This window comes from Erpetoichthys calabaricus, chromosome 18 (genome assembly GCF_900747795.2).
Source record: "Erpetoichthys calabaricus chromosome 18, fErpCal1.3, whole genome shotgun sequence".
Taxonomy (NCBI): domain Eukaryota; kingdom Metazoa; phylum Chordata; class Cladistia; order Polypteriformes; family Polypteridae; genus Erpetoichthys; species Erpetoichthys calabaricus.
In genome coordinates, this window is record NC_041411.2 from 74,307,840 (window position 1) to 74,331,800 (window position 23,961).

General features: G+C 42.9%; 1 protein-coding gene across 4 annotated transcripts; it reads left to right on the forward strand.

Moving 5' to 3' along the window:
* The first annotated feature begins 1,314 nt into the window (after positions 1-1,314).
* On the forward strand, positions 1,315-23,382 carry gmppb (GDP-mannose pyrophosphorylase B). Of its 4 annotated transcripts, XM_028824385.2 has the most exons (11): positions 1,538-1,633; positions 2,530-2,602; positions 2,735-2,870; positions 11,246-11,326; positions 11,492-11,540; positions 11,977-12,119; positions 12,321-12,479; positions 17,464-17,542; positions 19,085-19,212; positions 20,413-20,595; positions 23,146-23,382. In XM_028824385.2, exons 3-11 carry the CDS (start codon positions 2,742-2,744, stop codon positions 23,275-23,277), a joined length of 1,083 nt encoding a protein of 360 aa, XP_028680218.1. In that variant the 5' UTR covers positions 1,538-1,633; positions 2,530-2,602; positions 2,735-2,741; the 3' UTR covers positions 23,278-23,382. The 4 variants fall into 4 exon arrangements, with proteins under 4 accessions (XP_051776987.1, XP_028680217.1, XP_028680218.1 ...); XM_051921027.1 differs by lacking the exons at positions 1,538-1,633; positions 2,530-2,602 and adding an exon at positions 1,315-1,395; XM_028824384.2 differs by lacking the exon at positions 2,530-2,602 and having other exon boundaries at positions 1,519-1,633.
* Positions 23,383-23,961: the final 579 nt, after the last annotated feature.

Here is a 23,961-nt window from a genome sequence, read left to right on the forward strand (position 1 = left end):
AGACGCAGTGGTCGGCCAAGGAAACTTAGTGCAGCAGATGAAAGACACATCAAGCTTATTACCCTTCGAAATCGGAAGATGTCCAGCAGTGCCATCAACTCAGAACTGGCAGAAACCAGTGGGACCCAGGTACACCCATCTACTGAAGTCTGGCCAGAAGTGGTCTTCATGGAAGAGTTGCAGCCAAAAAGCCATACCTCCGATGTGGAAACAAGGCCAAGGGACTCAAGTATGCACGAAAACATAGGAACTGGGGTGCAGAAAAATGGCAGCAGGTGCTCTGGACTGATGGGTCAAAATTTGAAATATTTGGCTGTAGCAGAAGGCAGTTTGTTCGTCGAAGGGCTGGAGAGCGGTACAATAATGAGTGTCTGCAGGCAACAGTGAAACATGGTGGAGGTTCCTTGAATGTTTGGGGCTGCATTTCTGCAAATGGAGTTGGAGATTTGGTCAGGATTAATGGTGTTCTTGATGCTGAGAAATACAGGCAGATACTTATCCATCATGCAATATCATCAGGGAGGCGTATGATTGGCCCCAAATTTATTCTGCAGCAGGACAACGACCCCAAACATACAGCCAAAGTCATTAAGAACTATCTTCAGCGTAAAGAAGAACAAGAAGTCCTGGTATGAAGTGATGGTATGGCCCCCACAGAGCCCTGATCTCAACATCATCGAGTGTGTCTGGGATTACACGAAGAGACAGAAGGATGTGAGGAAGTCTACATCCACAGAAGATCTGTGGTTAGTTCTCCAAGATGTTTGGAACAACCTACCCGCCGAATTTCTTCAAAAACTGTGTGCAAGTGTACCTAGAAGAATTGATGCTGTTTTGAAGGCAAAGGGTGGTCACACCAAATATTGATTTGATTTAGATTTCTCTTTTGTTCAGTCACTGCATTTTGTTGATTGATGAAAATAAATGATTAACACTTCCATTTTTGAAAGCATTCTTTGTTTACAGCATTTTTTCACAGTACTGATATATATATATATAATTTAAATGAAGAAATTACTTTTTACACACTTGCACATTTTAGCGCAAAAAAAAATTAGTCGTCAGGTTAAATTAATTAAAGTGGTATCTAAGGCCCAATTTTTAATGCATACTGCAACCCGAATCTCCGCTCGGCCTCCACTCTCGCCCACACTTTGCTCTCTGTCACTTTGTCACTTTTCTTTTTCTCGCTTTTTTTTTTTAAGAGAACCACGGAAGACACTGACGTAACCGGAAATATCTGGAGTCTGTCACACCGTGAACTTCAAGTATTACTTCCGTTATGCCACGTCGGCGAATGTAATTGTGGCATCGGGATGATGACGCGTTGCTAGGCGACAAATACCTGGAACTTTGTGTATTCTGATATTTTCTATATGTTCGGTTCTTCCTAAGGTAAATGGCGTTATTGTTTTGTTGGGCTGATTGCAGTCTCCGTGCGATATGGGCTAGTTTAGCCCTTCTTACTTTTCTCTCCGTTTCCTCCTGTCTTCCGGAAAAGTGGTACGCGCTAAAGACCTTTGACCTTTCGGCGTGTCTTCGCTGGACACGCCCCCGGCAGTGGTCGTCTTCAGTGATTCCGAAGTGGAGCACCTGGTGTGCGGCGTACTGAGCGTGGCGTGTCATCCTGCCGGTGAGTAGCTGTGTCTGTCAGGGTGTCTGGAGCGACTTGTTATTAGGGAGCGAGAACGAGTGCGGTTCGTGGCTTGCGCCGGTCAAGGCTCCTATGTGAAAATCAGGGTGTGGAAGTCGGCGTCGCCGCTCAGCTGCCCAGTCAGACAGCAGCCACTGACTGACTGAGTGACTGACTGTTTGTTATAAAGAAGACAAGGGACCATCGCTCTAATGGTTCATAAGGAATTGATATGTGTGTTGGATACAAGCTCCGGTGACGTGTCTGCTAACCGACTATGCGAACAGCCAGACGAGAGCACGAGGATTGTCGGCGCACTGCCCATAAGGAGCAAATGTCACAGTTGTCTTGGATGCATTTATTCGCATTGTCTAGGAATCGCGACAGTCATATAGTGTAATTCCTATCTATCTATCTATCTAGTTGTCCATTCATTTTCGAACCCAATTACTGTACCGACTGTAAAGTTTCAGCGTCACGTTGAATTGCACTGTTTGTGATTAGTGAAGATGTGCTCAGCTTTCCACGATTTCAGTTTAGTCAGCGTTCTAACAGAGTGATACGTTCGGATATCGGGATGGCCGTTTTCCCATCTAGGTAAAGATAAATGCCGAAGCGCTTCGCACCTCGGGGGTGTCACTAAAGTCCTGAGCGGAGTGACGGGGCCCCTCCCTACTGACCGGTAGGTATCCGGCTGGGCTCCTCCACTGCCAACAGACGTGTTTCGTTTAAATGGCGCAGTCATCTCTCACAGGTGCCCGACTTAACTTCGTCGAGATATCTTTTCCATACTGATGCATATATGGCACGGCTGAACACAGTCTCTTTTTATTCTCCGTTATTAGAAGAAGAGAAGTACGAAACATGACTTTGACAGTTTTTATTTTTTTTTTTAGCAAGACCGGATCAGGTGAAGGAAAAGAAACTGCTCTGGACAGGCTGCCAGGTCATCACAGACCACACTGACACGTAGGTGGCACACTGCTGTCTTACAGATCTAGAACTTCAGCCTGCCACTGACAGGTGGTCCTTGGTACACACCTCATTCATAAACCCGCAGGTTTTGAATTTTGTTGATGGGTTTTGTCTTTCTGTCCCCAGGTAAAGAATGAAGGCTCTAATTCTAGTTGGCGGCTATGGGACAAGACTTCGGCCGTTGACACTCAGTGTCCCCAAACCACTGGTTGAATTCTGCAACAAACCAATCCTGCTGCACCAAGTTGAAGCGTTGGTCAAGGTAAGGTAACCATCTGTTCTCAACACCATGGGTTACAAGAGTCAGTGATGTGACGGCCATGTAGAGTCCTTGTGTGTGCCACTTGAGTGACGGAATCTCATTTGTGGCCGTGTGTGTTAAAGGTCCTTTGCTACTATGGTGGTGCGACTATCTCTTGGTTTTTCCACATCTTCTTTGTACACTGACTTATTTTTTGAGAAAAGCCCCAGTGTCCCTGCTATGTCCAGCATATGGTCATCGATTTCTGATACATAAACACACGAGCAGACTGACATGTAGGATGGAGAGAAGCTTTCTGTTTGTCAATTGCCCATCATTGGGCTTTACTGAGACAAAGTGCATATTGTCCTCTATGCATGTCATGCAGGCCAACCAATTGAGCACATAGTGTGTGCCACAGAAGATAATCTGGGACTGCACCCAGGCACTAACACCTCTGCTCCTCCCATGGTGGCTTTTTCGCAGACTACAGTTCCATTGTGGCATTGCCATCCATTCTGAATGAGCGCAAGAATTCAGCACAAACCCCGCCCCCCCCCCTTCTTCCAACCTCTGTTATCTGACTGGCCTCTAAACATCAGGATCTCATTATATAGCAGGCCATTTCATATTCTGACCAATTCACGTTGGTTCCCACCTGCTTCTCATATTTTAGATTTCTCCGCTCTGCACATAGCCTTTTTTTGCTTGGTAGTCACTTGAAAGAAGAATGACACCTGTCATGGTTATTTGTATCAGTAGACTCCAGAGGAGTTTAGTATTTGTGTCGCAGGTGTTGGGATAGTTTGGGAGGAACACTGCAAGCCAATTTTAAAAAAAAACATAAACTGGAGTTTTTCTCCCTCTCCTTCTTTTGCTGCCCGTTTCTGTCCACGTCATTGGAGAGGCAGCCAGTCTCAGGAGATATCAAGCAGCACTTCACACTCCGAGATGTTACAGGGGGCAGTTTCTGGTTAGGGTCCTCTAGCTAGTGATTTTGATCTCACCTTTTATAAGGTAGGCCTTCATAGTGTCTTTGAACCAGTTTCTCCTACGAAGGCCCATTTACTCCTGTGTTAGAGGAGGATAGGAGCGTGCACTGATACAGCACATTGCCGCACCCACTACATGACAAACCAACTCCGGTTAGGACCCGAGTGCAGCCATGCAACGGGTGACACCTCAGCACCACACCAGTTCAGATGGAGTGGAACAGTGTAAGGTTTTTTATGGTGGCTGGAGTGCCAATTCTGCCACCAACCCCAAGGTTTTTCCATTCAGGATGCAGATTAACGTCATACCCAGGACAAAGTAATTTCAGGTTAAGGGTCTTGCTCAAGGGCCCAATGGAGTAGAGTCACTTTTGGCATTTACGGGATTCGAACCGGCAATGTTCCGATCGCCAGCGCAGATCCCTACCTCAGAGCTACCACTCCTATGTTAGAACGTTTGAAAAATTCTAATGAGAACAGGCCATTCAGCCCAAGGAGCTCACCTGTCCCTTTCACCTGATATCTCTAAAGTAACTTCAAGTTGAGATTTGAAGGTCCCAGAAGTCCTACTCTCCACCAAACTACTTGGTAACTTATTCCATGCATCTTTAGTTCTGTGTGTGAAGAAATACTTAACAAGTTTCCATCGGTATCCCTGTAGTCTTTTTGAACCCATTTTTAAAGTAACAGCCAGGATCCCACGGTGCTAATTTTCTTTAAAAATCGAAACACTCCAATCATGTCATCTGTTAATCCCCGCTTGCTTGAATGGCATTTATGGGGAAGCAAGTGTCATTTTGTGAAATTCTGCCATTTTCAAAGCCTCCCTCTATGGCTTCCTGTAGTTTGTTAATAATAATAATTCTTTGCATTTATATAGCGCTTTTCTCACTACTCAAAGCGCTCAGCAATTGCAGGTTAAGGGCCTTGCTGTTTCCTAAATGCTGCAGTTGCTGCTGTTATTTTGGGAGGAATCCAAGTGCCTGGAGTATCATTTTTTTTTCCTTAGGATTTTAGGCCACTGTGTCTCATACCTGTCCATCCACACTTGTACTCACTAATTTAGAAGACTACAATTCGTCTAATCTGCTTTTCTTGGGGGATGTGGGAAACAAGGAGAACATGCAAACTCCACACCGACAGCCAGATCAGGGCACAAGATTCAAACCCCCAACCCTGACTCTGTGAAGCTGCAGTGCTCCCCCTCTTAAGAGCTACTCATTAATGACCAGGCTCACTTTGTTGTTGTCCTCACAGGTGGCACGGTGCTAGTGCTGCTGCTTTGCAGTAAGGAGACTGTGGAAGATTGTGGGTTCGCTTCCCGGTTCCTCCCTGTGTGGATAGCGCTTTGAGTACTGAGAAAAGCGCTATATAAATGTAATGAATTATTATTATTAATTTACCTTTCCCATTCATATTTTTAAACACTTGTATCACATTAACCTCTTGATCTTTGCCTGTCCTTGCGGAGCACGTCTTGAATGGGTTTCGTAAGACACTTTTGTTCCCGACGTGACATGACCTCTCCACATGGCTTGACTTGTTCCTCTTTTACACCCCTTGGCAGAATGCTTTTTAGTTGATGTCGCGTCGTACTGCTGACAGGAAGAGGATTGCAACATCTTGGTCACGTTCTTTACAGTATGTATGCGTATTTTTTTTTTTTTACTAGTTAATTCCTTTACAACTTTTTACCACATCTAGTTTAATAACTAAAGAACGTTTTGATACGTTAGCCACATGCAAACAGACTTTTTGTGTACCCTTAATGTCATTTGTCCTCATACCTGTTTTGGCCAGAAATTTGTGGTCACTTGACCAACACACCTATCTGAACTTGTTGGACGCTCCCTTCTAAACCCATGGGCTTTAATATCCAGTGGGCCGCCACTTTGCAGCTATTTCTGGGAAGGCTGTCCCTCAAGATTTGAGTGTGTCTGTGGGAATTTGTGCCCATTCACCCAAAGAGCATTTGTGTGGTCATGACGGTACTGACTGACTGCTGGAGAAAAAGACCTGGCTCTCAATCGGCATTTCAGTTCATCCCAAAGGTGTTCCTTAGGATTGCGGTCGGGGCTCTGTGCAGGCCACTTGAGCTCCTCCATGTCTTTATGGCCCTGGCTTTGTGCACAGGGGTACAGTCATGCTGGAACAGAAAAGTGCCTTCCTCCAACTGTTGCTACGAAGCTGAAGCACATGATTGTCTAATATGTCTTTGTATACAGATGACCCCCAAAATTTGCGGGGGTTATGTTCTTAGAGCACCCGCGAATTATGAAACTGCAAATTTTGGATGTGGTAAAAAAAAAAAAATGCCAATAAATGCTTATTTTTATAGTTTAAACCCTAAATATGCCCCAAAACACTTTAATTTCATTTCAAACTCCGCTTAATACATTACCCTAAAAAAAAAGAATGTAAAGGTAAACCCGTCTACTGTACAGTACAGTACTGCTATGTCTCCCGCAGTGCTAGAATGTAAAATTCCGATGTTACCCCTATACTGTAATTCATGCAAGTGCGTTTTCTTTGGTATAAGTAGGGTAAATACGTAATACTGTATTTTTATTAAATAAAATTAAAATTTACGGGTACTCACCAATAATGAATGATATTGATTGAAGATGATGATGTTGAATTATCTGTGGGGTACGATGAAGGTATGTAATGAAGATAATGACTGCACAGCAAAGCAGAGGATTTACAGCTCCTCGGGTGGCACCTCTTCTTCAGGAAGAGTTGTATCTTCTGATGGGTGGTCTTCTGGTGGGGTTTCGTGCTGGCTTTTCTTGATAGGTTTGAGGAACAGTGTGATGGGAAGTTCCGGCATAACCTTTTAGTTCATAGAGCAAATCCAGTAGTTCAACTTTCTCCTGGAGTGTCTTAAACTTCTTCTGATTCTTAGGTTCATTGCCAGAAGCCTTAGAAGGTGCAGGGCGTTTGGGTGGCATCTTAGGGCTTTAGGAAGAACAAAACAAAAAACACGAGAACACTCATCGAAACACTCGAGATAGCTACACGCGGTAAACTGTTATGATGTGGGAATGCTGGGCTGCATCTGCTGGAGATGCGTCACAGGGCAGCAGCCAATCAGCAGCAAAGAGAAATGAATAACACTCTCGGATTGATTTCACCATCCTAAGCCGTGTTTTCATCCATAAAAAAAATTGCGGAGGATATTTGCCGTTTCCGCTAACAATTATTAGTTAGGCTCTAAAGAAAAATCCGTGAACGACTGAGGCTGTGAACGCTGAACCGGGACTTTGCGGGGGTCTACTGTATTGTAACCTTTCCAGTACCCTTCACTGGAGCCAAGGGGCCTTGCCCAAACCCTGCCATTACCCCTCCTCCTCCAAAATTTACCTTCTGAACTACACAGCACCTACTATAGTGTTCTCCTAGCATCTGCCGATCCAACCCAGGTTCACCTCTAAGACTGTGAGAGAGTGAAGTGTGATGCATCCCTCCAGAGAGTACGTTTCCACTGTCCCAGAGTTCAATGGCAGCGTGCTTTACACTTGGTATTGCACATAGTGATTTAGGCTTGTGTGCATCTGCTCAGCCATGGAAACCCCCATTTTGTGAAGCTCCTGACACACAGTTCTTGTGCTGACGTTGCTTCTCGAGACAGTTTAGAAGTCTGTTGTGAGTGGAGAAACACAGGATGGGCCATTGTTATGTGCTGTGCTCTCGCTCAGTGGGTTTACGTGGCCTACCAATTTATGGCTGAGCTGTTGCTGTGCTCTTAGATGCTTGCAATTCACAATAACAGCAGTTACACAAGACCAGATCTAGGAGAGCAGAGATGTGCCTAGCAGATCAGACATGACCAGGCCACGCTTAGTCAATGAACTCTTCAGTGGGACCCATTCCATTGCCAGTGTTTGTCCATGAACATTACTATCTTTATGTGGCTATGATTTTTATGCACACATTAATGATGAGTGTGGCTGAAACACTTAAACACAATAATCTGAGGGGTGCCCACAGACATTTGGTCATATAGTGCATGTTGGCTGCCTTCTTTGTGGGACTCTTGTGTATCTTTTATGGAGTCATTCACTATTATTAAAGAAATAAAGACTTGTTGCGTCTTTACTATGAAACTGAAAAACTGGAAGAAATTAAATAATTGTAAATGGGGGGGGGGGGGGGGTTTAAAAAGTTCTACACATCCTCTTTACAGCACGAACATTTTTAGGGGAAAAAAGATATATTTTACTTAACTCTCTCACAGAAGTAACACACAGCATTCCATATTACTTCAGCACTCAAGGATAACAGCCAAAATGGTATTTAGCTGGCTAGGTGGTACTGTCAAAAAGTTAGCATCTGGAAGTGAATCTTGATGAAAGTCAGTAAGCCCACGTGCACACTGGCCAGCTGTGTACCACAGGTGTTATCAAACACCTTTCCACATATGGGTGTCCATATATTATTAATGTGCATTAGCGGTCGCCTGCCGTACCATACAGCGATGTAAGAATAGGAACGGAAAATAGTGAGAAAGGAATTCAGAAATCAAGAAGAAATAAATACTTTTTGAAAGACGCAGTTGTGAATAGGTGTTTTGGTGGAGACGACGGATAATGAGTCGAAAGATCTAACCCTAGAAAATGCCATGTACAAGTGACGCTTCTGAAATTCGATTACGTAAATGTAATCAATAACAACCCCAAAAAGATGTTGTAGGATGTCTGTATGTAATTCCTGCAGCTTAATCCAAAATACCCGTACTACACTATCAGGTCTGTGCTCCGATCTTTGGGTATCCGACAGTGCTTGTAGAATTTCCACCAAGCAGGATTACATGTGAAAGTGATAAATAAATCGGGCTTTCCGAATTTACGTACTATGGCCATGGCATCCTGATAGTTTTGTTGCATGTATCTTAGACTTCCTGGAAATGTAGACGGTAATACGATCATTTTGCCTACATGTACGTTGTTATTTTCAGCGTTTGCTTGCAGTGCGTCTGATAGTCCTTTGTATTGTTCCACACGCAGATCTTGTTGATGTAATCTGAGATAGTTGAGACGCACACCCTCTGTTTTAAAATATGCATCTACGACGTACTGTTGGAATAGTTTGCCACTGGAGTGCAAAATACTAAATGTATTCCTCATTGCTAATCTGTACGCGTAAAATTGGCATTGAGTAAGCCTTATTCGCTTGGTGGTTCTTTTACCGGGAACATGTTGTAAACCTTTGTGCCAGCCAATGTCTCCGTAAGGGAATAAAAGTGGGTAAACCATAGGATCGCAATTCATATTGAGCATGGAAATCTGTTTACAAGACTTGCCTGTGGGATAGATGCAAATGTCCCTTTCGGCAGGCGTTTCGCCATCTTCTCCGACGAAAATCACTGCAACATCGGTGTGACATGTCGGGGCATTGTATCGTCGTAAATCCTGCCTAGGGTTTTCCTTGAAAACCATTCGTACAGATGCTGTTGGATTGGATTGAGCGATTTGATGCATGTGTTTGTATGATTTAATGAAGGGGTTGATGGTTCTGAGCATGGAATCTAGCTGGAGAAGTAAATTTTTGCTGCATGCAGAGTTTCCTTTATTTTGTAGGTGTACTTCAGTAGCTTGCGCTGTGTCAAAAACATACAACTGTCCATGTCCTGGAGAGGTCTAAGTGTTAGTGTATAGTGGAGAGATTTGGTGATTAAATTTGCCCGTGTATTTTAAAACGGTCCATGGCCAGGAGGTTGAGTTATCTGTGCACCCATGGAAGCAAACGCTAGAGAAGAGTTGTATTCTCGAATGTGTTCACGATCATTTTTAGCTTCTGTTGTTTGCTGTGTAAGAAGCTGTCGTAAAGACACAGGTGACTCCCGCAAAGGTGGTATAGCTACTTTACCGTTGAGGCAGCACCTCGAGTACTTACGCAGGCAGCATTGGGAAGGGTTTTGAAGAGGACAAATAGGATTCGAGAAGTGCCGTGTTGGCGGGACCGGTTTTGAAGTGGAAGCAGGACGAACCAGAAGAGAAATATATATAAAAGATGGGTCTAGGATATAAAAAGTGACCCAAGCATTGGAAGTTAGGCCATGTGTGCTTTACTCCCTCCTCTAGGGGTCTTCATTTTAGGTTGGACTGAAGGTGCTTAGTGCCCAGCAGTAAATTTCATATATGTGACACAGTTCAGGTTCATGGGAGGCCAGGAGCAAACCCAGTAGCCCCATTCACAAGGCAGGAACCAGCCATAGGCAGGGCACATTCTTACCCCCTCTTACAGGGGGATGATTTGGAGTTGTACATTATCCTACCACACACCTTTCAGATTTAGCAGGGAATAAGGAACACTTGGAGAAAAATCTCTGCACAGAAAGAACGTGCAGACTCCTCAGAGACACCGACCAAGTCCAGGACTCTGACGGAGTTGTAAGGCATCAGTACTAAAGACTACAGCACCATGCCACCCAAGTTTGTGTATGTAGCTTACAAACTGCAGTGCGGTTAAAAGTTAGAGAACTTAGAGACATTGTGAATTTCCCCTTGGGATTAATAAATATTAATAAAAATTAATAAAGTATCTATCTGTCTAGAGAACATTGTCGTTCTAATTAAGTCCCTAACGCATTTCCAGCTTTGACGAAAAACAGAACTGTGCAAAATAGTCAAAGTAACGTTAAATACTGTAGGTCAGGGGTCCCCAACTCCGGTCCTGGAGGGCCACAGTGGCTGCAGGTTTTCATTCTAACCCTTTTCTTAATGAGTGACCTGTTTTAGCTGCTAATTAACTTCTCTTTAATTCATTTTAATCGACTTACTCTTGAAGACTCAGACCCCTTAATTGTTTCTTTTTCCTTAATGAGAAGCCAAACAATAATGAGATAACAAAATGAGCCAAAACAGTACCAGCAAACTGTGCCCATCATACAAAATCTGAAAATAAAGAAAGGTGAAGGTCTCAGGAATGTTGATCTGCTCAGGTCCACAAAACATTTTCACAGTGCACTTAGAAAAGAGAAAATCAACAATTTCTGAAATGTCTGTCATTGCACAATGAGAGCAGCAACAAGCCATGGAATTAAAGAACAACAAGAACAAGAGCTTAATTAAGCGACTGGTTGGAGTGAAATTGGTTGGAGTTTGAGGTCCTGACTTGGTTTGTCTCCTGTTGGCTCACTCGCTTCACATTTCATTTTTGTTTGGGTGCCATTTAAGGAAAGAAATGAAGCCATTCAGAGGAACAAATCTTAAAAAAACAAGTCAATTAAAATTAATTCAAAAGCAGTTAATTGGAAGCAAAAACAGGTCACTAATTAAGAAAAGGGTTAGAATGAAAACTGTGCAGCCATTGGGGCCCTCCAGGACCAGAGTTGGGGACCCCTGCTGTAGGGTTATTCAGTTACGTCCTTAATACTCTTAACCATTTTCTTGTTTTTTACAGGCAGGTGTAAATCATGTCGTTCTAGCCGTGAGTTACATGTCTGATCTACTGGAACGGGAAATGAAGGCCCAGGAAGAGAGGGTGAGCGGTGAGAGCTTCCATTGACGTGAAGGAGTAGCCTGAATTAACGCAGCTCCAGAAATGTGGAGGGTGTAATCTGCAGCGTAACTCTCTTTAACACAGCTTTGTTGGATTTCACTGCCTTCACATAAACTTTGCAGCTTTTCTTCCTTCTTTATTTTATAGTTAGGCATTCGGATCTCTCTGTCCCATGAAAAGGAGCCGTTGGGAACGGGTAAGTCGCATTGTGTTTCTTTGCTTTTGAACCCTTTTGAGATGCTGCCCACCACAGTGTAAGCATTGGCACAGTTTAGGGACATCCAGTCAAACGAGTATGTGGCTTTCTAAGTCACGGTTGAATGATTGCTTGCTCTCTCAGTTACCAGACTGAGATGACACATATGAAAGTGATAGAAGGGCACCTGCAACTTCTTTTTGCATTGGTTTATTTTGTTTCCGCCAGTTGCTCAGCATTCACGATTTCACAAAAGCAAGTGTTAGGAAGCACAGACATGTGGTGGCATGTGTACACCTTCAGCTAGAATCCTAATTAAATCACCAAGTGAAAAGTGACTCTATCCCAGCTTTTAAAAGCAAGCTGATATGGAGATTAAACAGAAAGCTTGGTGACCTTCTGAAGTCACGCTTATTTGTTTGTTCTTGAATTGCAGCGGGACCCTTAGCTTTGGCACGAAATCTCCTGACTGACAACTCTGATCCTTTCTTCGTCCTCAACAGCGATGTCATCTGTGACTTTCCATTTGAGGAGATGGTGAAGTTCCACAAGAACCACGGCAGGCAGGGAACCATTGCTGTAAGACACTTAACACATTTTTCCCTGTAGGTCTTTATGATCACAGAATGTTTAAAAGTGTCTTTGGAACACATTTTAAACACATACGTTCTTCTAGGAACTCGAATAGCAAGAATATAAAAACCCAAAAATAGTGTTTTGATGATACAACATGGTTGAAATGCTCTGTCTATATTATTATTATTACTTTTCTATCTTCAGGTGACAAGAGTTGAAGAACCATCAAAGTATGGAGTGGTGATCTATGAGGGGGACAGTGGACAGATACACCGCTTTGTGGAAAAGCCGCAGGTGTTTGTGTCCAATAAGATTAACGCCGGCCTGTATATCTTTAGCCCATCCATGCTGGACAGAATACAAGTAAGTGTGCGTCTAGATTTGGAGGTGTTTGTCTTTGGTCTCTGGGCAAACCTGCAGCACTGTGGGAGTAGGCCAATCGGGTCTTTATGGAGTCTCTCACTGCTTTACAGCAAAGCTGCAATAGTTATGAGAGAGGGCTTACAGTTATCCCTTGCAATTTGTTGGAGTTAGGGGGCGCAAGACCTCTGAGAATGAGAAGATCTGCTAATTAGTTCTACGTTCTCCTCTTACCTCCTAATACTGTACTGTTGACCACAGGCCTTACCAGTAATTATTTAACAAATCCCACACAAAACAGTGCAGTCATCATATAAACAAGACACCTACTTCTTCTTTCAGCTGCTCCCATTAGGGGTCGCCACTGCAAATCATCTTTTTCCATATCTTTCTGTCCTCGTCATCTTGCTCTGTCACACCCATCACCTGCATGTCCTCTCTCACCACATCCGTAAACCTCCTCTTAGGCCTTACTCTCTTCCTCTTACCTGGCAGCTCGTCAGGAAAGGCATCCAGTGTAAAATTTTGCCAAATCAGTATGTGGACAACAATACAAATATATAAACAAAACCCCTAAAAAAAAAAAAAGTAAAATGAAATGTTATTACTGTATCATATACTGCACTGCATTTCAATTGTAACGTACAGAGTTTGTGCTCGCTGGTGTAGCTGCAGCAACATCTTCAGACTTCCTGGCTTTTTTTTTTTTCTTGATATGCCTCACTCTGAACTTGTTAAAGGAATACTCCACCCAAAAATGTGTGTGTATTTATGTGTATGTGTATATGTATGTATGTATGTATGTATGTGTGTATATATATATATATATATATATATATATATATATATATATATATATATATATATATATATATATATATAATATATATAATATATAATATATATATATAATATAATATAATACCATACATACGTACATACACACACAGTGGGGCAAAAAATTATTTAGTCAGCCACCAATTGTGCAAGTTCTCCCACTTAAAGATGAGAGAGGCCTGTAACTTTCATCATAGGTATACCTCAACTATGAGAGACAAAATGAGAAAAAAAAATCCAGAAAATCACATTGTCTGATTTTAAAGAATTTATTTGCAAATTATGGTGGAAAATAAGTATTTGGTCACCTACAAACAAGCAAGATTTCTGTCTCTCACAGACCTGTAGCTTCTTCTGTAAGAGGCTCCTCTGTCCTCCACTCATTACCTGTATTAATGGCACCTGTTTGAACTCGTTATCAATATAAAAGACACCTGTCCACAACCTCAAACAGTCACACTCCAAACTCCACTATGGCCAAGACCAAAGAGCTGTCAAAGGACACCAGAAACAAAATTGTAGACCTGCACCAGGCTGGGAAGACTGAATCTGCAATAGGTAAGCAGCTTGGTGTAAAGAAATCAACTGTGGGAGCAATTATTAGAAAATGGAAGACATACAAGACCCCTGATAATCTCCCTCGATCTGGGGCTCCACGCAAGATCTCACCCCGTGGGGTCAAAATGATCACAAGATTGGTGAGCAAAAATCCCAGAACCACACGGGAGTACCTAGTGAATGACCTGCAGAGAGCTGGGACCAAAGTAACAAAGGCTACCATCAGTAACACACTACGCCACCAGGGACTCAAATCCTGCAGTGCCAGACGTGTCCCCCTGCTTAAGCCAGTACATGTGCAGGCCTGTCTGAAGTTTGCTAGAGAGGATTTGGATGAAAAAAACTCTACTCGTCGTGTTTGGAGGAGAAAGAATGCTGAGTTGCATCCAAAGAACACCATACCTACTGTAAAGCATGGGGGTGGAAACATCATGCTTTGGGGCTGTTTATCTGCAAAGGGACCAGGATGACTGATCCGTGTAAAGGAAAGAATGAATGGGGCCATGTATCGTCAGATTTTGAGTGAAAACCTCCTTCCATCAGCAAGGGCATTGAAGATGAAACGTGGCTGGGTCTTTCAGCATGACAATGATCCCAAACACACCGCCCGGATACAGAAGGAGTGGCTTCGTAAGAAGTATTTCAAGGTCCTGGAGTGGCCTAGCCAGTCTCCAGATCTCAACCCCATAGAAACTCTTTGGAGGGAGTTGAAAGTCCGTGTTGCCCAGCGACAGCCCCAAAACATCACTGCTCTAGAGGAGATCTGCATGGAGGAATGGGCCAAAATACCAGCAACGGTGTGTGAAAACCTTGTGAAGACTTACAGAAAACGTTTGACCTCTGTCATTGCCAACAAAGGGTATATAACAAAGTATTGAGATGAACTTTTGTTATTGACCAAATACTTATTTTCCACCATAATTTGCAAATATTCAGACAATGTGATTTTCTGGATTTTTTTTCCCTCATTTTGTCTGTCATAGTTGAGGTATACCTATGATGAAAATTACAGGCCTCTCTCGTCTTTTTAAGTGGGAGAACTTGCACAATTGGTGGCTGACTAAATACTCTTGCCCCACTGTGTGTGTGTGTGTGTGTGTGTGTGTATATACCTGTATATGTATATATATAGTTGTGCTTGAAAGTTTGTGAACCCTTTAGAATTTTCTTTATTTCTGCATAAATATGACCTAAAACATCATCAGATTTTCACTCAAGTCCTAAAAGTAGATAAAGAGAAACCAGTTAAACAAATGAGACAAAAATATTATACTTGGTCATTTATTTATTAAGGAAAATGATCAAATATTACATATTTGTGAGTGGCAAACGTATGTGACCCTTTGCTTTCAGTATCTGGTGTGACCCCCCTTTGCAGCAATAACTGTAACTAAACGTTTCCAGTAACTGTTGATCAGTCCTGCACACCGGCTTGGAGGAATCTGAGCCCATTCCTCCGTACAGAACAGCTTCAACTCTGGGATGTTGGTGGGTTTCCTCACATTAACTGCTCGCTTCAGGTCCTTCCACAACATTTCGATTGGATTAAGGTCAGGACTTTGACTTGGCCATTCCAAAACATTAACTTTATTCTTCTTTAACCATTCTTTGGTAGAATGACTTGTGTGCTTAGGGTCGTTGTCTTGCTGCATGACCCACCTTCTCTTGAGATTCAGTTCATGGACAGATGTCCTGACATTTTCCTTTAGAATTCTCTGATATAATTCACAATTCATTGTTCCATCAATGAAGGCAGGCCGTCCTGGCCCAGATGCAGCAAAACAGGCCCAAACCACCACCATGTTTCACAGATGGGATAAGGTTCTTATGCTGGAATGCAGTGTTTTCCTTTCTCCAAACATAACACTTTCATTTAAACCAAAAAGTTCTATTTTGGTCTCATCAGTCCACAAAACATTCTTCCAATAGCCTTCTGGTTTGTCCACGTGATCTTTAGCAAACTGCAAACGAGCAGCAATGTTTTTTTTTTTTTTTGGAGAGCAGTGGCTTTCTCCTTGCAACCCTGCCATGTACACCATTGTTGTTCAGTGTTCTCCTGATGGTGGACTCATGAACATGAACATTAGTCAATGTGAGAGAGGCCTTCAGTTGCTTAGAAGTTACCCTGGGGTCCTTTGTGACCTCGCCGACTATTACACGCCTTGCTCTTGGAGTGATCTTTGTTGGTCGACCACTCCTGGGGAGGGTAACAATGGTCTTGAATTTCCTCCATTTGTACACAATCTGTCTGACTGTGGATTGGTGGAGTCCAAACTCTTTAGAGATGGTTTTGTAACTTTTTCCAGCCTGATGAGCATCAACAACTCTTTTTGTGAGTTCCTCAGAAATCTCCTTTGTTCGTGCCATGATGCACTTCCACAAACTTGTGTTGTGAAGAGCAGACTTTGATAGATCCCTGTTCTTTAGATAACACAGGGTGCCCACTCACACCTGATTGTCATCCCATTGATTGAAAACACCGGACTCGAATTTCACCTTCAAACTAACTGCTAATCCTAGAGGTTCACATACTTTTGCCACTCACAAATATGTAATATTCAATCATTTTCCTCAATAAATAAATGACCAAGTATAATATTTTGGTCTCATTTGTTTAACTGGTTTCTCTTTATCCACTTTTAAGACTTGAGTGAAAATCTGATGTTGTTTTAGGTCATATTTATGCAGAAATATAGAACATTCTAAAGGGTTGACAAATTTTCAAGCACAACTGTAATATACACACACACACACACACACATATATATACATGCATATACATATATATATAATATTTAAACATTATTTACCCCATGTAGTTTGTAGTGGTTGCTGAAAAAAATTTGTAATGTCCTGTTTTCATGGAGAAAGTACAGCTTGAATATTCAAACTCCACAATGTCTGGTGGTGACTCATTTTTGACAATGGCAAATGATGTGGAAAATGTCCACGGGTGGGGGGGAATTGTCATGTTGTGTAATCCACATGTCCAATATCTATTCATATGGTCAAAATGTGTGCATTTTTTGCTAAAATATTAAGTTATGTCCTGAAAACTCGATTTGAGATACATTTGACTTGAAGTTCTGCCTCTCCTCTTTATTCATTGGTTGAGAGTCCTGTCTTTAAATTCAAATGCACAGCATTAAGAAAATTACATCTTTCCTGTTTTCTGCTCGCAAAGCTTGCAGAATAATTTTCATTTAACTTATGACAAACCCGCGATTAGGCGGATCAGCGAATGGTGAATTTGTAAATTGAAAGGGGCGCCTGTACTGTCTGATGTTACGTAATATATGCAGCAGAAATGGCACCAGCCCATCTCATCCTTCTGCTGTTTCACAAAATGGGACTTTAAGGATCCACATTTTAACCTCTGCCTGTATCTTTGCATGGTCATTTATGGCTGTGCTCACACTGTTTCCAATCCAGCAGACTCTCAAATTGAATTTGAGCGGAAATCGGCCAAGTTTAACACTTCACTTGCACACATGTACCTGGTGCACATTGGTCCTCCAACGACAGATGTCACGTTCTCATCTTTTGACAAAGGAGCTGCTGACTCGTCACACTTTTGTTCCCATAATTACAGCTGCGGCCCACGTCCATCGAGAAGGAGATTTTTCCAGTGATGGCACAGGAGGGACACCTCTACGCAATGGAGCTGGAAGGTGACTGTCTGTCTTTGTTTCTAGCTTTGTGCCCAATTAATTAAACACATAAGGGGAAATGTAGTTTCATTTGGGAGCAGAGCAACAAGTCAGCAAGAAGATGGAAATTGGCAATTTGAGAAGGACACAAGTCAGGGAGGTAACACAGTGAAGTGTCATTCTGGATTGCAGGAGGAGGCGGTATGCATACTGTATATGGTGTGTTTGGATCACGTTTGAGGTGCTGTGGCGCACGGGTAACGCTGCTGCATCACAGTTAGAAGAACATGGGTTCACATTCCGGCTTCTCTCTGCATGGAGCTTGCAAATCTCTTTGAGTAATGAGAACAGCGCTTTATAAATGTAAAGATTATTATTATCATATACAGTCCAAGAGTCCTAGCGTTACACATTTTGTTTGTTCGGTGAAAACATAACATTTGAAATTGAGAAATCATCAAGGGTACTGTGCTGCATAATATTGTGCTTGACAGTTTAAAATTACACAGAATTTCCAAAATCGAAGAATATCAACTGCAAGTTAATAACGAGCTCCACAAAAAAGTTATGTAGTCCTGCAAAGCAAATAGTCCTTAATTTGACCGAGTTTTAAAGAGATTTCCAAACTTTCTGCATGTTTTGATCAAATTCATTCTCTGCTTTGAGTGTCAGTGGCTGATCGTTGTCCTCGTAACAGCCCTAAATTAACATAACTTGCAGGATCAAAGCATGTGAGTGGAAGGCCAGCCAATCATATGAAGACAAGTGCGTAGCGGTGCTTGTCAGTAATGAGGCTCCCATTGAAGTAACAATTGGATTCATTTGTGAAAACCCACATTCGTACTTACTTGGTGAAACTGCCACACAACAAAGGGCATGCAATAGAGGCTGCAGTGTTTCAGACTGTTTTTCGAGGAGGTACTGATAGAATCTGTGAATCGCGTTGCTTTCAGATAACTAGACCAGTTGTCGCAGCCAAGGTGCCAGTACACTGTACTGGTGTGTGCCGTCACGAAAAAAAGTCCTGCAAATATACATGAGCAGAAATAGGACACTGCAACTCCTCTAACATGTAAAGTGCACAGACTGGAGGACACTGGGGGCGGGTTTTAGGTTGAAACCCTGTGGGCGGAGCCTTTTCAGCAGCAGATTTTGCCACCATCCACTACAGACATTTTAGTTAGTTAGTTATACCCCGATAGATCACACGTCTTGCCCTGTGAGACTGAGACTGCTTGTACCATTGATCACGTTATTTTGAGTTTTGGCTCCTCTACTGACCAAGTGCAGTAAATAAATCGTGAGAGGCTGTGGCCCTAAGTCACTCCTGTGCCATTTTGACTGCACTGGATTGTGTCTTTAAGTGAGAAGGATTAGTGGCATAGTTGTCTATCTTTTCCTTGTTTTGCCTTTGCTAGACACCAGTAAAAATCAAAGTCCTGAAAGTAGAATCATTGCTCGTCCTGTCAGCATTTCCAGTAGATGTCGCCTTTGTGTCTCTTTTTTTTTTTTTCTTTTTCTCCTGTGCTCAGTGGACTGCTTTTTTTTTTTTTTTTTCTGCAGGGTTCTGGATGGACATCGGGCAGCCCAAAGATTTCCTGACAGGCATGTGCTTATACCTGCAGTCTTTGCGGCAGCAGAGCCCTGAACGTCTGCGCACTGGCCCCGGATTCCTGGGAAATGTGCTAGTGGTGAGTGTCACCGAGGAGAAACTTTTCGAAAACCTTGCTTGCCATGTGAATTATGACCAGCACTACACGGAATTGGGAATGAGTACATTAGAGAGTCAGCTCAGGTTGGGAGACAAAGCTAGAGAGGTGAGATTGCATTGGTTTGGACATGTGCAGAGGAGAGATGCTGGGTATATTGGGAGAAGGATGCTAAGGATAGAGCTGCCAGGCAAGAGGAGAAGAGGAAGAACTAAGAGAAGGTTTATGGATGTGCTGAGAAAGGACATGCAGGTGATGGGTGTGACAGAGCAAGATGGAGAGGACAGAAAGATATGGAAGAAGATGATCAGCTGTGGTGACCCCTAACGGGAGCAGCCAAAAGAAGGAGACTACACAGAACACAGTGAGCTCTGAGGTGGTAGAACAGCAGATGATGTCACTTCACCACACACAAACGACAAGGCAGCATCGTGATTATTAAGTTCGTATGACCCCTAGTAAGACCATATATTGCTGTGGGCCCTTCTCAGTGTTTGCACCTTGTAAATGATGCGATATGAACATGCAGTCCAACTGACTGTTCAGCAGAGCTGCTGAATCACAGAGATCCAGAGTTCTGCAGCTAGACTCTTCTCAATGATTGACGCAAGTGACTGCTCAGCTTGTCATGCTGCTTCATGAAGATCATGGTGTAGCTGTGATTTTTATATCAAAGTATCATTTGAGTGGTTTGTAGACTGTCATTTGTGATGGAGTAACCTCTTCTCTTCAGTTTTCTGTCTTTTTCTGGATTTTTGGCCTAGTGGAGCCTTGGGCAGTGAACTGTGGGAGCACAAAAGAAACCACAAATGCTAGAAAGCAAACGGCCAGGAATGCCGAATGGCAGGACTACTGGCAGCAGAGGGCGCTGTGCCCCCTCCACAGCCTTCTTTTCAAATAAAGAGTGTTTTTTAATTGTCAACACTAAAGTGACTCCAGTACAACCTTGTGTGAGGTTGTGTATCGGCATTAAGAGGCAACTTTTGATTTCCTGCCCAGGGTTGTTTCCCACCTTGTGCGTAATGCTGCCAAGATAATAATAATAATTCTTTGTATTTATATAGAGCTTTCCTCACTACTCAAAGCGTGGATCTGGTCGTCCTGTAAATCTAAATTAGATTTGGGAATGTTATGTTTTACAGCGTTGTGTGATGGTAGGTGCCCTTCTCATTTTCTCCTCAGGATCCTTCTGCACAAATTGGCAACAACTGCACCATTGGCCCCAATGTGACAATTGGGGCAGATGTGGTCCTTGAAGATGGTGTCAGGATCAAGCGCTGCACTGTGCTACGAGGAGCCCGAGTACGATCTCACTCCTGGCTTGAGTCTTGCATTATTGGTTGGAGTTCTTCAGTGGGACAATGGGTAAGACTAAACAGATTCTTTAAGGTGCCAGACGTGCCACGCCTAAGCGTCTTCTTTGTATTTTTCTTTACTAGGTGATAATTCCTGAACGTTTCACTATGGAAGAGAATCTGATAAATCTATATCAGAATAGACTTTAGGAATTAGCAGAAGCCAAAAAAGACAATATAGGGCCCTGCTGAAGAGAACATACTGTAATCCTAAAATGCATGTTCAGAAAAGCCAAATTACTTCATAAAAAGGCAAGTTTGTGGCACAGGTGATATACTGTGGCTTCAGACCGCTTCATTTTCTGCATATTTTATTGTGCTGTATATTTAGTTGTAAATGGATACATTTGCCATTTTTACTCATCTAATCTACACTTCATAACCCGTAATGGTAAAATGAAAGCTTGTTTTCAGTAAGGTTAGCAAATTTTATTAAAAATCAAAAACTGAAATCTCTCCATTAACCAAATTGTAGTCCGCTGCATCCGATTTCCTTAAATTCCGCTTGAGATTTGTCTGGAATGTGATTGGAGTCCACCTGTGGTCATCCTTCATATACAGTGATCCCCCGCCTATCGCGGAAGTTACGTTTCAGACCCATCCGCGATGTGGAAAGACCACATTTTTTTTTATAGTTTAAGCCTTAAAATACCCCTCCCACACGCTTTAAGCACACGTAAACTTATTAAAACACACTTTGGGTACACATATGATACACAGATGTCGGGCTAAAGATATGAGTAACATAATAATAATAATCATCAGTTTTACCTCCTCCTGTATGGTCAAGGTCTTCCTCTGGCGCTTAGGCTCACTGCTACCAGAAGGCTTACAAGATGCAGGACATTTGGGAGCCATCGTAGGGCTTAAAACAAACGAAAAGCTCACAAAAGTCGGACCACAAGCAAGGTACGTGATACACGATTCGTCAGGGACCCACGCTCACTGTTCTTGTGAGATTACACCACGTTAGTAGCAGCTAATCAGAGCCCAAGGGAATAAAATCCACTCTGATTGGTTGAGTCTCCTCTTTCAGCCAATAATGGGCTTTGTAAGAAATCATCTGGGTGCTTTGTTATGAATTGGGCTGCAAAGTACACTACAGGTAGGATGTAGTTAGTGAATTTTTCCGCGATATAGTGGGGGCGCGATAGCTGAACCGCGATGGAGCGGGGAATTACTGTATATTCATATAAGTACGCAGACCCTTAATTCAGTACTTCGATTGCAGTGCTTTGTACATCAATTTCACCTTTGAATCTTCTTGGTAATTCTCTACAAGCTTTGCACACTTGAATTTGGGCATTTTATCCCATTCTTCCTGGAAAATCCCCTCAAGCCCCGCTAGACTGGATGGGATGCATCTGTAAATTTCCATCTTCCGGTGGAGACGCATGTTCTATGGTGTTGTAGTCTGGACATTGGCTGGGCCACTGAGGGTGCTCAGAGACTTGTCCTGAATCCACTCCGGTGTTATCTTGGCAGTATGCTTCAGTTACTTTCATGCTGAAAGATGAGCTGTGGTGTGCACGCTGGAGCAGGTTTTCTTCAAGCACTTCTCTGTATTGGGCTGCCTTCATTATTTCCGCTGCTGAGAAACACCTCCCTAGCCTTTATAGTGCCTCCACCATACTTCACCGTACTGTTGGTCTTTGGCAGGTGATGAGCAGTGCCCAGCCTTCACCGGACACAGTGCTTGAAATTCTGCCCAAAGAGTTTAATTTTTGTCTTATCAGACATACTGTCAGAGTCTATTAAACTGTCGTATGTCTTTTACTTGAGGGTGGCTTACATCTAGCCCCTCAACCATAAATGCCGAATTATAGAGTGCTGCCATAATGGTCCGGCTAACATCCGCTGACTTGCTGACCAACCACAAGCGTTACCTGGTAGGTAACCACCCATACAATCAGATTGTGATTCAGACTATGAATGCCGTGAATGCAATTACCCCGATCTACATGCTGTCAAATGAACGAACCACACGCCGTAGCGCAGCGTTAGGGGCTTCACCTCTGGCGCTGACGTTCGAGGTTCGATTCCCGAGAGGGGATGCAGTGAGTGTGTACGCCTGATGAGCCCAGAATTAGAGCGAAACACGTGTCGCGTACTATATATATATTATATATATATATATATATATATAGCATTTTTAATGTAGGCAGATCATTTGGACCTGGTCATTTTAGAAGTAGCTCGCAAGCTGAAAAAGTGTGGGGACCCCTGATCTGTGTGTGTCTGAAAGTCTCAGACAGGTTCCTGCTTCTCAGAATGCTCTTACTATTTTTCGAGGCCCCTTTCTCAGTTCCTGTCCAGTTTTATACTTTTGTCTTTAATGTCGACTCGCTCGGCGTGCATCTTTACTCTTCCTCACGTGTCTCACACTCGCACTTCCTCATTTGTCGTGTCACCAGAGCCAAACTGACCAATCAGATTGCACCAAGGGACTGGATACACAGAATGTATTTGTAAAGCACTTTGAGCTTTTTAGAGCAATCTGAATGTTATATAAATGAAGGTAGCAATTTTGATTTGATTTTTCAGTATTTTTTTTTGGTAGGTGCGCATGGAGAATGTGACGGTGCTTGGAGAGGACGTGATCGTCAATGATGAACTGTATCTGAATGGCGCCAACGTCCTGCCACACAAGTCCATTGCAGAATCGGTGCCTGAACCTCGCATCATAATGTAGGGCCTGCACGACTTCAGCAGCCAAAGCTTTGGCCCCGCGGATGGCAGTAGTGAACACAGCGACAGAGAAGCATGTGTTGTGACGTCTGCCTCACTGTGATAAAAAGAGCGAGCATGTGAAGAAACTGCTGTCTGCACCGAGGGACGCAATGCATCATGGATACAAACTTCCCAGTTCTCGGCGGCAGGTTTCCACGGTTTTGTGAGCAGTAGCAGCCATTTATATGATGACCCTAATTACCTGGTGCAGGGGGAAGTGGAAGGGGATGGGATTGGGAAGTGGAATCTTTCCTAAAATTAGAATTCTATTTTCCAAATACTTTTTTTATTTTGATTAAATTTTATAAATTATCAGTTTCATTTATTTACATGTTATTTTTTTCTTATTTGGTCTTTAGACAGCAGTGAGCTACGATAGGCACAGAACTAGAAGAGGCCGAAAGCACCGCAACCACAACTAGTAAGAGAAGCGAGGTGGTGATGGCAGATGCATGTAACGAAGTAACTAAAAGGTACTCAAAACAGACAAACTCGCTTAAAAAACGATGGAGCTACAACAAGATGCTCTGTGATTGAGGTTATGGACATTTCGCCTCCATGATATTTCTCCCCCACCCAAGTAACTTCTAATACACACATCCAGACGTTTTGAGTGGTGGAAGTTTCTAGAAAAAATAAAGTGAAT